At 42.5% G+C, this 14,497-nt stretch overlaps 1 protein-coding gene across 8 annotated transcripts in view; it reads left to right on the top strand.

Moving 5' to 3' along the window:
* robo1 (roundabout, axon guidance receptor, homolog 1 (Drosophila)) overlaps window positions 1–14,497 on the top strand; it is a 209,171-nt gene that overhangs the window by 60,901 nt on the left and 133,773 nt on the right. For 7 of the 8 annotated variants that reach the window (XM_040179226.2, XM_078098242.1, XM_078098264.1 and 4 more), the window contains one exon: window positions 5,851–5,940. The exons of the other annotated variant lie outside the window; for it this stretch is intronic. In XM_040179226.2, coding sequence (XP_040035160.2) covers window positions 5,851–5,940 — 90 coding nt within the window. The remainder of the gene's footprint in view (window positions 1–5,850; window positions 5,941–14,497) is intronic. 8 annotated transcript variants of the gene reach the window in all.

The following is a 14,497-nucleotide window of genomic DNA, read 5'->3' on the forward strand; positions in this document are numbered from 1 at the left end:
AGTTTATCATATGCATGACGTTGTTACCTCCCCTTCTTTGTAGCAGGCACGAGGAAAAAAGATTTGGAATTTCTCTTGAGATATAGGACAAGAAAAAGTATCAAACAAAGAAGTATTAACTTTCATTACTCAGAGTATCTCAGACTGATGCAAACACATGGTGTTTGAGGGGATTGTGAGGTAGTGTTCTCAGGTAGTTGAGGTGAGACGTGGAAGAAGGTCACATAGTCTGGCAGCTGTGATGGTGTGGACACTGAGGAGTCATGACCATGAGCTGCAGACGCCACATAACACCGATACATAAAAGACATTCACAAACGATTCACCATGGCTCCATACTTTTTTCTCAACTCAAGAGAAGTCTCTGACTCACTCTCTCTCCGTCCCCATTCCATCAATCTTTGTCTCTATTGGCACAAACTGTATTTCACTGTCACAGAGCTGGACGTCTAGGCTTTTGGCAAGTTGTCGGATGTGTGCCTCAGTTTTATCGCTATGTCAAAGTAAGTTTGGGCGCCTTGGCGGCTTTGAAGTTACTAAACATCAGTTGTGTGTTAAGGAAAGTCTTAAGTGTGCTAGATAGTGTGCATTGCATAATGTCAAGGTATGTCAACGAGATGTCTGTGAAAAGTATTTTTCTAAAGCCCCTCATCTGATTCTAATTCAACGTTGTCACTGACAGCGGGGCGGTTGCTAACTCATGGTGAGGCTGCTGAGCAAGGCACAGCAGTCCAGTTAAGATACATGCAATATTTAGCACCCTTTAATCCGATCAGCACTTTTTGTTTTTGAACTGTCTCTCTGATATTCTTTTTGTGGTTGATTGCTGATGACCTCCAAGCAAATCTATGGGTTAGTTGAAATGGCCGTAAAATTGGTGCTTATTTCTTCTTTGATATTTGTACTTTTCTTTAACAATCTACCCATCATGGGTTCAGCGACGAGTCACATTTCAACCTTGAGGTTTTGACGTGCATGTATTTGCTGTTTGGGTTGATAACCAACAAATCTGTATTTGGAAAGACACAACTGCAGTGTAACTGTTAACAACGGAATCCCGTGATTAGCATTTCATTCATAAACTCTGTGATCAAAATGGTTTGTCATTTCACTTATGTTCCATCCAGCTGCAGCCATGAGCAATGCAGCTGTGACTGTTATAATGATAATAAAAGGGTTTTGCTTAAAAAATATCTGGATCATTTGATGTTAACATCACTTTAATTTTACTTTTCGCTCCAGTTCATTCGTGGTAGCTTATATAGTACTAATTATTGCAGTTTTTCAATATCACTATCATTGCTAGAATCTTTAATGGTCTTATAATAGCGGTGTGTGAAGTTAAACTGGGGCTGGGATATAATCAATTCCCTGCCGCACTCTTTTTTTCCACGCATTATTTCAATATCACATACTTAGAAAAACTGTTAATATACTGGAAATGAAAATGTAAAATGTCTCTATAATCTTCTAGTATATAAGGCAAACTCATAAGACCTTTGTATTTATGTTTCAACTGGCCAATAAATGAATTCTTTATCCTTTAATGATCATTATAATACAGGTAGATGAAATCCAGCGTTCTGATCGGTTATTCAGCGATAATGTACACTTGCTGTTCGCATTGACCCGAGCGTTCCATATCACCGCGCACTCAACGTAACAGGCAATGCGAGGTTTCACAACTGGACAATTAAGGTGGACGTCATCAGCGATGTGAATGAATGAGATCTTGCAAGGAGACCCAATGCTGTTTACGTGCACGTACGTCTTTTTCTCTAGACTATTGAAATGCGATACACAACGTTGGCTACAACTGTTTTGTGCTGAAAGGCAGCTATTTACTTACTATTTAGAATTTCGTTGGTAACCGGATTAAAAAAGCAATAAGGTACTTGAGGCAGTACTTTATCTTCAGTAATGTAATAGTTTGAGGGTGTTGTGAGGCCAGACATGCAGCGGACGGCCGGCAACCCTCGAATTGCTCAAATAAAGCCAATTGCGAGGCAATGTATATATATATATATATATATATATATATATATTTAATGTAATGATGCATATATTGCTATATACTGTATGTTTTTCCTTTAGTTGTGTATGGTTCACAACTTCGGCATTGTAATTATTTTATGTCCTGAGATGAATCTATGATCAATTAGATATCACAGCTATATATTTTACGGGGGTTGTGGAGGCAGTGTTTAATACATTATGAAAGTTAAGAGCCAATTGTGCTGAAGAGATGATGACAAGTGTGAGTGTGTGAGTCTCTGTGTATGTGTGTCCTTTGATCCTCCTTCACACGACAGCCGCTGTAATTTGTGACTTGGTTTTCAACACTGAAAATGTTACCAATGCTTTTAAACAATCGTTTTATATTTTACCACTAAGACTAATTTATTTCCTTGGCAAGAGCAAAGCGACACCTCTCTCGTAAGCAATATTGATATTCTCATTCAACTCTAAGTAAGAAAGCTCATTCACATACATGGCATATTCACAGAGTGGTGGAATTGCTTTCTGTTTTTTCAACCCCAACAGCTTTTTGGACACGATGAAGTGAAGTCTAATGACCGTCCACCATTGGTTTTAACAATGCAATGATAGCTTTTTGACAGAATTATAAATGTCTTTGTTGTGTTTGAGTCTTGTGAACAATTGTTGTAGTTAAAACCAGTGAATACAATAGCAGCATAAAAATGAAAGGCACAAGTTAATATTCAATATTTGCAAATTCACAAAGGTACAATGTACAATAGAGAGGTAGACTGTAATAAATCTTGAATGTTATTCATCTCTTGAATTGAATTTGAGGGGTTCAAATGCTGCTGTTGCCGAGTTATTTTAAGAGTTACCAATCCTTCTCTCCTTTGACTCTGCTCGATTTGTTTTCCGTGCGTCAGTGTGTGCTCACTGCGCGTGAATGTATTATCTCAAGGCCTGATTGAGTCAGATTAGTCATGCACAAAACAAAGAAAGTGTAATCAAAATGGAAATTAGTATAATGGGGCCATGGAAACAGATGAAGCGGACAAACTAGTTTCTGTTGAAAAAGGCTCTTTTCAAAGACTTCTTTTTGTACTGTTTGTCTTCTTTGGTCCTTCTTTAATGATGGTCAGATCTATTGAATCCAGGTTGCAAATGAAGAAGATAATTAAGATGGTGCTATGAGTTATATATAAAAGGAGAAGGCACCTAATTTAAATGTTCAACTTGCAGAAAGAATGTTACAAATGAAAGGAAGGAAATCTAGGTTGCTTTGCTCCACAATTAGTGTTCCTGCTGTTCAAATGTTCTCTCTGCCATCAAAAAGTAAACCGATGCAAGGGGAGAACACATTCCAAGAATATCTACAACTATTTAATCTTTTAAATTGCTTATGGTCATGTTACAGAAACATGACACACTCTGATCAGATCTGTGGCAAGGAGTTTGTCCCACAGTACAGCAAATAATCAAGAGTCATACTCCCCAGTCTCACCATTTTAAGCCAATCCATCACTTCATACGTGCTGTCAGGTCCAGAGCAGTACTGCCAATACATGACAAAATAACAATGGGACAGCAGCTAGTCGCAGTCACAATACGTTAGTCATCAGGTGTATTGTCATGTCAGGTTGCACAGGGGCCTGTGCTGTTTGGGTCCACATAGCAGCCAAACGTTGCAAACAACCACTCAAGTCACATCCAGCTTGAGGAGACCTCATCATTTATGGATATTCCATAGAAACAGGTCCGAGAAGCCTGGATGGATTGAAGAAAGGCCTCCGACCCTGAAAAGAGGACACGCTCTCATGTTTGAGCAGGGCTCGGGTGCCAGGCCGTCTAGTCTGGGGCCCAGGAGGAATGACGGGAGGGGAGGGGGCAGGACTTCCTTTGTATCCTTTAGTGGGCAGTCAGTTATCCGCACATGTGCCCCATTAATTAGTCAGCGGGGGAACTGGATGCAGTGTTGAGGCTAAAAGGGGGTAGTGAGGCGACATTGAGGTCCTGACTTTTTAACGCCCTTGGGGCAGCGGGGCGCTCCACCTGTTAATGAGCTCTGAAGTGGTCTCTAATTGGGCCGCTGACTGTGGACCACATGAAGACATTAAAAACAGATACAATACGGAAGGCATGGGAGCACAATGGGTTGAGTACACTTTGTCAATAATGATATACAGTAACGTTTATACAGACCACATTGTATTATTAGTTTGTCAAGAATCATCTTTCTTTCTAATAATATATATATAGTAGTATTATATCTAGCCAATCAGTAAGTCAAAGTATCATCTACATATATGTAGTGATTTGTCGTACATGGTGGAGTGGTTGCATGTCAACATTCTAAAAGACTGTTTATTTCTGAACAGCTTTGCAGTTTGATACTCACTATTATAACAAAGGTAGATTTTTGTCTTGAACTGAAAACACTACACATATCTGCCTGGTGTCATGCTGTAAGTGTCAGACAGTGTGCCGCCCTCTGCTTGATGTCTGTGTTTCTCTCATGTCATGTTCTCATCCCACTCGGCACGTGTATCATTGCTCATGCTTTCATGTGCATGACTCAGTGACCTACGTTGTTATTTTTGTGCGACTCGGAGGTCCTGCTCTCCTGTAGCGTTGTCAGTCAGACGCTGCTTTTTTGGATAAACAGACACGCAGAGTAGTGCCACATAATAGGTTTGGGCCCAGCGTGAGGCCCTTTCGCTGTCACGTTCATTTGCAACGCTACGGGAGCAGCATGTAGGGAGGGGGCATGATCACTGCATTTTAAATGTCTTTGTGCATGTTTAAATGTCTTTGTTTGTATCTACTAGTAACTTCGAGTCCATAATTGTCCATAAAAGTGGGATTTTGGGGTCCTTACTGTGTTTTGAAAAAGTGTTTAAACTCCTGTCAGTCTGTCTAAGGTGGGAGGGGCAGATGAAGTGACGGGTCACCCTCTTCTTCACACTCCACTGACCTAAAGCGCTCACACAAGGAACAATTCCACCCAACCGTCCGCTGTTTATCACACGTAATGGCAGATCTTATTGAGGAAGCAGATACTTCCGACAGACTGCCGCTCACTTAGCTCAAGGGGTTGGATGCACCTCCATTACGATTCCTCTTACCTCCACATCCAAAGCGCCAACCCCAAAATAACCCACTGTCAGCCGGACACAAAGAGAATGGCCATGTCTGATGTGCGTCTCATAGAGCCATCATAAGGGCACAGTTGGCCTCCCATCTCCTCAATAAGCGGTATCCACCCTCTTGGCCTCTCCCCCCACTGTCCCGCCCACAAACCTCCTGTCGCACACACTCAACCTGTCACTCCAGGGAGGAAACAGGCACAAAGACGGGCGCCCAAATCAAAAGAGGCTGATTAGTAGTTAATGGCGCATCGTTGTATTTGCATCAGGACTGTGTGCGCAGCGTGTACGTGTGCATGCGTAGTGCAGAGTGGGCCCTGGCCCTCCCTCTGTCCTGCCCATATGTCCCCTTAGGAGTGCAGCCACTTAGACTATTGATAGAAATCACTGTTTTACACTTTCATTCAAGCCCAACACAGGACCACAGAACAACCTCCTACAGAGCACAGAGAGATCATTCTCATGGACTTATACCCTACGACTGATTGATTTTTTTACCTGGCATCCTCGTTTTGTTTCTCCCAGAGACACTTTACTGTTGGAACCACGGGCGTTGGGTTGTTCACTGCAATGTGGGATTTACAAGGACGGAGCCCGGCCCTCCTTTGTGTGGTCGCGCTCTGCTGGTGTCGAGGATGCGGAGGGCTTGAGGTTTGGGGCGTGGGTGCGGAAGGTGGGCACAATGTGTCTGGGTTCTCAGTCCCTGTGGTGTTATTGTTGACAGAGACAGGAGTCGCCCAGGATGGGGCCAGTGAAGGGGCGACACCAGCTCCCACCACCGAACACGAGGATGACAACTCTTTGGGCTACACAGGTACTGCTGCTGTTTTCTCATGATACTTGAATGTGTCCTTGCATACATACCAAACTTGTAAAATATCAGGCTGATCCTTTTATTACTTTTGTTTTGCAATCAAGCCGTTGTAGCTTAGTTTACGAGTTTGTAAATTTGTATATTACGCTTGTACATTAAGCTTTAGTCAGTGCCAAAGCACATTTTTCTTTAAGGAAGTTTGAATCCTGAGAGTTTTTTTCTCAGGATTCAAGTAGGTATACAAACCCTGCTATATGCATTTCTTGAAGTCAAAGGGAATACAAATTATGGTTTTTAAATCAATTTCCCCACTGTTGTAAAGTATTCAGGTTAAATAAATACACTTCAAATGAAGGCAGTTTCCATATGATTCTATGCCAAATATACATTAAATAGATGAAACTCATGACCACTTACCAGATTTTCACAATTTTCAGTATTTAAAAGGAAGAGTTGTGGGAAAAGAAGGCACAGAGTCCCACTTCAAATGCATCAGTTGATGTAGCTTGTATCTCCTCGAACCACAAAGCTCTGGGGAAATGAAGAACCGGAAATGGGGTCTACACCTGAGGGACGGGCTAACACAAGCACACACAAAGTATTCAAGTCTGGAGAAAATTGTAAATGATGCATGTGTTTTTTTAAGCCCTTTACCCCAGAGGAAAGGTAAAAAGTGTTCTCAGTGTGTTGTCCAGCGAAGGGACCTATACCTCCACAGGTCATTTACTGGACCTCACACAACTTCAGGAAATCCTTTGCAGAAAAGTGAACTCCAAATTAGCTGCCAAAACCGCTATGAGCTTCCCAGCTGTGTTCAGCTGTGTTCAGCTGTGTACAGCTGGGCAGCTCAACTTTTTGTTTTGCTTGAAATACAGACAATTACAGACACAACCATATAATTGTCATCAGTGTCACGCCACTCCTTTTTTCAATGATGCCAAAAAAAACCTCAAAAATGTGGATCCCTTTGAGGCAATAATCTAGGAATACATTGAAACTCTGCAAGGCATAAAGTCAAGTTTCCCACATTCCCACAACCGACTTGGGATGCTTTGAATAAGGGCTTTAAGGGGAAAATCTTGTTATATTTGCCTCACTGCATTTGGGTTCATCTTTAGAAAGATAAATCCTTGAACAGTGCAAGGAGTTCATCTTTAATCTCGCCATTTAATCCCATTTTTGCATAAAAATGAAGGGAATCGATCGGGCCCAGTCAGTGAATTGGAAATGAGACTAATCTGCTTTAATATCTCAGTCTGCCGCTGATAGAAGAAAAAGGGGCGGCTGCCAAAGACTGCGTCTTCAATGAGCATAACAATTTTAGCTGCGGTGAAAATGGAATGTCTGTTAAAGTGTCACCGTGTAGAGTCTTTAGGTGCCTGGTTTGGTTTGATTTTGTCTTTGTCTGCGAGCTCAGTGACCTTCATAGAGTTGGAGGATCATTGATTTTGGAATAAGTTTCACTGATCTCACAATTGACACCTGACTTTGAGGAAGCAGGGTGAAATGTTTTTGCCTAACACCAATGTGGCCAACGGTGTAACCAGACCCATTTTTTACAAAAACTAAAAACAGCTGGCACAACTTTACACGATGACACGGTTATGTCTGTTGTGGTATGTTATCCACCTGGGAACAATCAGGCCTACTGTGAATCTTATCTTAAGGAGCCACATGCTGAAGACCTGAAGTTTGCAATACATTAAAAGCATTTTTTTATTGGTCCCCCAAGACATTGAGTCTCAGACAGTTCAAAATAGTTTCCCGATATCAAAGAGCTATGCGCAGAACTCGGCATTCATAATAAATGAGACTGACCTGTGTGAAGGCTGTGGATTAGAAAGGCACGCTAACACTTTGTACGCCGCTGCACGGGAGGCACACGCGCAGACACAGAGGGACGAGTTTTTGGTTCTTCTGCCTTGACATGAAAGGCTGAGCGAGACTTCAGAGAGCACATTAGCTCATATCCTCCCTCCATGCTGACAGCTACCACTGCTTTTTTTTCCACACAAAGGATGGCAGCTTCAGAAAGAGATGCTCTGGTTGTCAGGTTATGGAAACGGGTGAAGTAATTTAAGGATACCAGACAGTCACCCCTGATTAATCGCACAATACAGTAACCAGACTACTGTTATGCCGTGTTTTATTCTTTACTAAAAAGGTCGCCCCTTCAGCAACTCATTCACTGTACTCATGGATGGAGAGGTGGCCAACGTGAGAACAAAGCCATTGGCGAACAGTCACGGAGATCGGATGGATAGCATTTAGCCATCGCCACACACACCATAAAATGCAGGCTCTTAATCCACATTTCTAAGGGGAAAATATTAAGGTGCATTGCATTGCTGCTGGAGTTCCAGATTATTTTGATAAACTGTCACATTTGCATTTCCCTGGTTCAGTTCAAAAGGCACCGTGTGCAGGATTTGGTGGCATCCAGTTGCATATTGCGACAAAGTGGAAACCCCTCCACTCTGTCCTCCCTTTTGAAGTGTGCAGTAACGTGAACCACAGAGTGAGAAACTGCGGTAGGGCTGTTCACTCAGAGGTCATCTTAACAATAATAACAGTACTCGAGGAGCAATGGAAATTCAGCGGCAGCTGGCGATACCCCAGTTTTTGCACTCTGGCAGGGAAAGTAAAAACATGAAATGTGGGCTACTATATAAACATGGTGAGGCCACTTGCAATGAAAACATTTGTGAAAGTTATATTCCACTTTTGGTAGGCTCCCATAAATCCCCACACTGTGCTTTCAACTTGACCCAGTAAAGCATACCATGATCTATGAAAGTGAATGTGTTGTTGAATGGAATTGTGACACAATGCTGTCTGACACTTTGTCACACGGCATATTTTCACTCAAGTCTACATTAGCTTTAAGCCTTATGTATACTTCAATATGAATGTTTGTGTTAGCCTGGCATGAAATTAAATAAATAAGGCCAACGTTGAATGTTGGTCAGGAGTGTAATGGACTTATTAGTCACAGCTGTGATAATGAAAGAGAATAGACGGTGGCAAGTTGTCCTGAAACATCCCACGAAGGTGTAAATCCTTTGGTGTTGAATGATGATATCATTGAATGCTTAGAGGGTAAAACCTTGGGTCCCACAGTGACTTTTACAAGCAATGTGCTATGTATGTTGTAATTATGGCATAATGATAAAGGACGACAAAATAATCCTCAACATAAGATATTGACTTGTCTTTTCTGAAAGAAAAATAGTTGTTAGCAAGTTGCTACAAATAGTTGCTCACAACACGGCCATTGTTGAGCTATAAATTATTAGATTATGAGTAATCCCTGTATATGAAAATAATACTGCTTTCTTCTTCATATTGTATATGCACAGCCAAGGTAATTGGATTTCAGGTGACTATTTGTTTTGAAAAGAACATTTTACTCTAAATTGTTGCTAATCTTCAGCAGTTCTTTAACATCAGCATGTAGCTTTTGTCTAACGTATACCAGGTCAACGCAGATGTTGCTCGATTCTATACATTATCCACATTGTTGACGATGAATGGAGCCCAGTTGTGTGTTTTTTTCTTTATTGCTGCTCATGTTTTACTGCTCTGTGTCTTGATGCACGGCCCTGACATCTTTACCACCAGAGAGATGGAGCGCTGTACTCTCTATTCGTCCTTCTCATAACTAGGCTGTTGCTCTGGCCTTGAATCCCCACCCTGAAATCCAATTTCCTTCACAGCGTAACCCCGACATATATTACCCAGGAGTCCCAGCATCAGCGTGTCACACATGTTATGTTCATCAGTCTTAGTACCGTGGTACTCATGATAGCAGAAAGTGTGCTACATGCTCGGGTAGCTGCATACTTATAACATATTACATATTACCCTCGGTGCAGCACCAGTGCTCCTTTCCTACCAGTGTAACAATAGAGACTGATCTCTAGCGGTGCTTCCAGGAGCTATTCACTTAAGATGTAATTAGTTATAAACACGCACTAATGTCCTCCACGCTACGGCTTTCCAACAGCTTCTGAGCTGCTGACGTCGGTTCCGTTTTTGTTTTTTTGTTCCCCATCCAATCCCTTTTCATCTCCCTGATCCACCCAGCTTAGCATAGTGTGTTAGACGTCCTTGTCACGGTAGAAAGTGGAATAACGTGGTCAAGAGGCACTGGAGGTGGGGTGAGAGGGAGGGAGGGGGTAAGATTTGAGATTGGAGTCAGCACGTACGAAGACTGTGAGGAGAGAATTAAATTAGAATATTCAGGTTTGTAGTGTCCTCGTGATAATTGAGAGGAAGATTGGGTAGAGTTTGGCTAAGTGCTAATAATCAGCCGCTCCTGACCCATGACACACGCTTAGTGAAAGGATAATCTGTGTTTTCTCTGGATGTAAATGGGTCAACATCTCAAAGTGGAGGGGAGGAAAGGCCGTGGCTCCGCTGACTATAGAGAAGTACATACTTGCCGATGTATTCTGTAACCTCTGGTTTTCGCTTCATTACAAAGCGATTCAAACAAGTCCAAAGCTTTGTGGTGCAGTGAGCAACCCTTTGGTTGACTACACAGCTAAACACTACTACTGTATTATCTTAGTATAATCTTAGTATAATTTACAAGTGCTCTATCAGTTTGGTAACAACTTAAGTTAAGTTTGGGGTTTGTTAACACCAACTAAGGCGTATAATGTTAGCCGCATAACAGCTGTAGCTTCACAGCTGTTTGGATATGTTAGGTGGCATGTTTCATACAATCTGAGCCACTGTCAAATTACACCCATAATTTCATCACTCATTTCTTCTTTAATTTATTTTAGAGTCAGTAGTGTTAAGTGCAAATTCTGAAGAGTAAAGACTACAAACTACCTCTGTGTGTGTTTAGTACTTTGCTTATTCTATGATTTCAAAGGGTAATAAAGAGCTTGGCTGCTCTGAAGCTTTGAGATCTTAATAGCGCCTTGCTATTATTTCAACCCAGTCTCACAGCAAAACGTGTAATAGCTACGTTGTGGACCAATGTTGTATTGTCACGAAACCAGGTCACATGAATACCAACTTTCCCTCAGCTAAAAAAATAATGTCGGCCTATTATCTGTGAAAAACACAATATTTTAAGAAAGCATCAGCATTTGTATGCATTTCGAGCATTTTCGGCATTTCTAGCGAGGAGTATGCGTTATATTTTCATAATCTTCTATCAGAGAATGTTGGACGGAAGGAAGACCTTCCGTTTATTAGTTTCTAGTGACGCAGTTGCAAGGCAATGTAAATGAATGGGCCAAAATAAAATGTAGTATTGTCGCAATTTTGGAGAGAAAGCGTGACAATACCACGTTGGTCCACAACGTAGCTATTAAAACGTTTTGCTGTGAGACTGGGTTGATTATTTGACACTTCTTGTGAAGTTGATGCTCATTTCGAGGGCTGGCGCTGCCTCCAGATCTATTAACGTCTTTACTTTTTATTCATTTAGCTTATCTTCATGAGTAAACACGTAGGGAGCACTTACAGCCCAATGTGCACCTCCCAGCAGAAATGGCTCTAATAACTGCCAGACATGACTGACTGCTTTATGATCCATAAAATCCTCGCTGCTTTCATTGGTGCTGGTACACCATTCTTGCATAGTCATGTCGTACACAGAGTTCAGCCACGGCCAATATTAAGTCTGTTTCTCTGAGACTCGGTTGTGAGCTGTGGAGGGATGTGGAGATGTGGCCTGGAGATTGGGGGAGGGTCGTAAATCTGGGCAGCACCTGCTCCCTGGACTCTGGCTCGTGGTGTGAGGTCAGCAGCGCCAGATATCCCATCGATCATATTTATTGCATTCATCCCAGCGCCAGTTTGTTTTGGCAGCTGATCGCACGGGGGGGAAAGGCCGTAAGAATAGGCTTTTTATTTGAGAGACGGGGGAATGCTTTTAAGCAGTGTCTTTGCATGTTTCTCTGCTCGGGGTCTTCAGAGAGAGATCAGTCACCGGTGTCTCTCGGTTCCCACTGAAACCGCAAGATAGATAATGATATCCGGAGTACAGTTCTGGAAGGTTTCAGGAAGAAATCACTTGTAAAACACTATTATTAATGTACCATCAATTCTCAGCTGTGTGACAGTTTGGGTGTGAGTTGGCGTTTGTGTAGAATCTGGAGACAGCAATTTGTGTTTTTACTTCTTTGATTGATTTCTCTTCGATAATATGAAAGAAAACATTAGAGAACTGCTCACATTAGAGGTGTGTTATTATAGTTTGAATTAGGAGTGTTTATGTAGCACACAAAGTGCAGAAATTCTCAGTCCCTAAATGTTCAAGCTAACAGATCATTTTAAACTCTTTCAGTCTTGTGCTGTAGTCTTGAAATACAAAATGTGTTTTTGATGAAAAAGGGAACTGAACGTTTTAATTGTATATTTTCACACTGGTGACAGCGTCCTGAATGTGTAATTGTTTCTGTTTAATTGGACACAAAGTGTAATAAGTGCAGTCAAATCTGTAGGCTGACAGGACCGACTGTAGTGTCTTTGCAAAAAGCAAGAACTTCACAGCCAAAAATCAATGCAGTTGCAATGCCTGAGGTCCCCATCACGAGGAGATCTTCTCTGGTAACCTTTGAATTGTTTATTTGTCACTTAAATAATGGTGTGGTTGTTGCTCTGATTGAGCTCTCGGTCGGCCTCTTGTCTTGTATCTCGTCTGCCATGGGATCGGCCGAGGTCCAAACAACAACGGCATCTCTTGGCTCCGTGACCTCACTGAGGCATTGTTGTCCCTGGTTGAAGCTTTTCTGTCTCTGAATCAATTCTGCCAATTAAGCATGGAACACAATGCTGATTGTTTCTGGCATTGTGCATTTCTTTGCGGGAAGAAATGAGGGCACAACCAGCTTTGTTGGAGTAAGAGGAGAGCAATGCAAAGACAGTTAACGATAGCTTCATTATTCTAATCTCCCTACACGAGGGAAGTCACACGTGCAAACGTACAAATGGGACGCGGTAGCACTCCAGTGCTGCATTGTAATCCTAATGTTGAACACTTGTTACTTACAGAATTAACTTTGTATCTCTCTACGCCGAACGTACTCGAACAGAAGGAGAATTTGAACAGAAGCAACTGAAGAACGTCTTTCTGACAACTTAAGTGCAGAATGCCTCGCCAACGCCTCTCGCCGCAAACATTCCAGCATCCGACAGCGTTTTTGATCTCGCCGCCAGGATGTTATGTGATAGCCGGCTTATTTTAATCAGCCTCCACAGGGCCGTGTCGAGGCCGACGCTAAACAGATGCTAATGTGAGGCCCGTTTAAAAGACACGGGGAAAGAGGGATTCAGTGCGCGCAGGCAAGCGGAAAAGCAACAGCCTGTTTATCGCCTCGTCCCGCTTTGTGCTCCAAACCTCGATTCGGCATCCTGTGAAGCTCCCCCCCCTCCTCTTTCTCTCCCCTTCGGCGTCTGCCCCCCCACCTCGATCCCCTTTGCCTCACATTTTCTTGCAGCAGAGTCATGCATGGGGGCATTCCTTGAACAGAAACAGATTTGTTTAGTCCTCTGGCCCTTTGTTTCACTGGACCCTTGTCTTTTTTTTTGTTTTCATCATGTGAAAGAAGCACAGCGAGGCTGTAGTGAGGAGAGGAATGTTCTCAGTCTTCTGTTTACTTCTTGTTACACTCTGCTTTGCATCTCACTTGCTTTGTGAATGGCCTGTCCCTCCCGTCCTCTCCTCTCTGGCAGACTCTCAATATGCCGTAGTGGTGACTCGATTATTTTCTATCTATTCTGGATTTTAAAGGCCTGTCTGGTCCGTCCTGAGATTCTCCTCAGTGGTCGACTGTATTTTTTCTGGGATGGAGCCAAGGATTATACATTCTTGAGCTCTTGTGTGGAGCTGAGGGGCCACAGTATTATCTACAGTTAACTGGAGGGGGGGGGAAATGACCCGACAGTCACTAATGTTTGTCTTGTGAATATTCCCAAAAGATGAGGAGGGAGTTAGTGCTTCATTCTGTCACCGTGCTGATATGTGTCAAGGTCTGAATGCGGTTGGTTTAAGCCTGAATGACCAGCTGTTATTTGATTTTCACTCAGTCTGTTGGCCCTATTTAAGACAAAATACTGATGTTGTGTGGATTACGTTCCAGCCCATAATAATTTAACTATTATTACTGGTGCTAGTCTTTATGTTTGATCGCAGGCCATGTTAGTTTTTAAAAAATGAACGTAAATCAAAATGTTTGGCTGCTCTACAGTTGGAAAACCTTCATGAAGTCATTTCAAGTCAAACCTTATAATGGCAGGATCTTTTGCAGTTAGCTGTGGGAGGGGGGGTTTCGCTCCTGAAACTTCACCACTCCCTCAGAAACCAATCAGAAATGATTTGTCGCCTCTTTTAGCGGTGACACCAATAACTTCCTCGGGACCACAGGTCATCCGTCCTCTCTCTCTCCTCCCTCGCGTCCTCCTCGCTTCACAGTCGTCATTCATGATTCCCCCCAGCGGACTCCAGCGACCATGCTTATCAATCATGCAACGTCTTACAGGGAGTTTTATGTCTCCTCAGTTGAATAAATTAAACTTTTTCAAGCCTTTGGTC

Source organism: Gasterosteus aculeatus, chromosome 1 (genome assembly GCF_964276395.1).
Source record: "Gasterosteus aculeatus chromosome 1, fGasAcu3.hap1.1, whole genome shotgun sequence".
In the NCBI taxonomy this organism is placed as follows: domain Eukaryota; kingdom Metazoa; phylum Chordata; class Actinopteri; order Perciformes; family Gasterosteidae; genus Gasterosteus; species Gasterosteus aculeatus.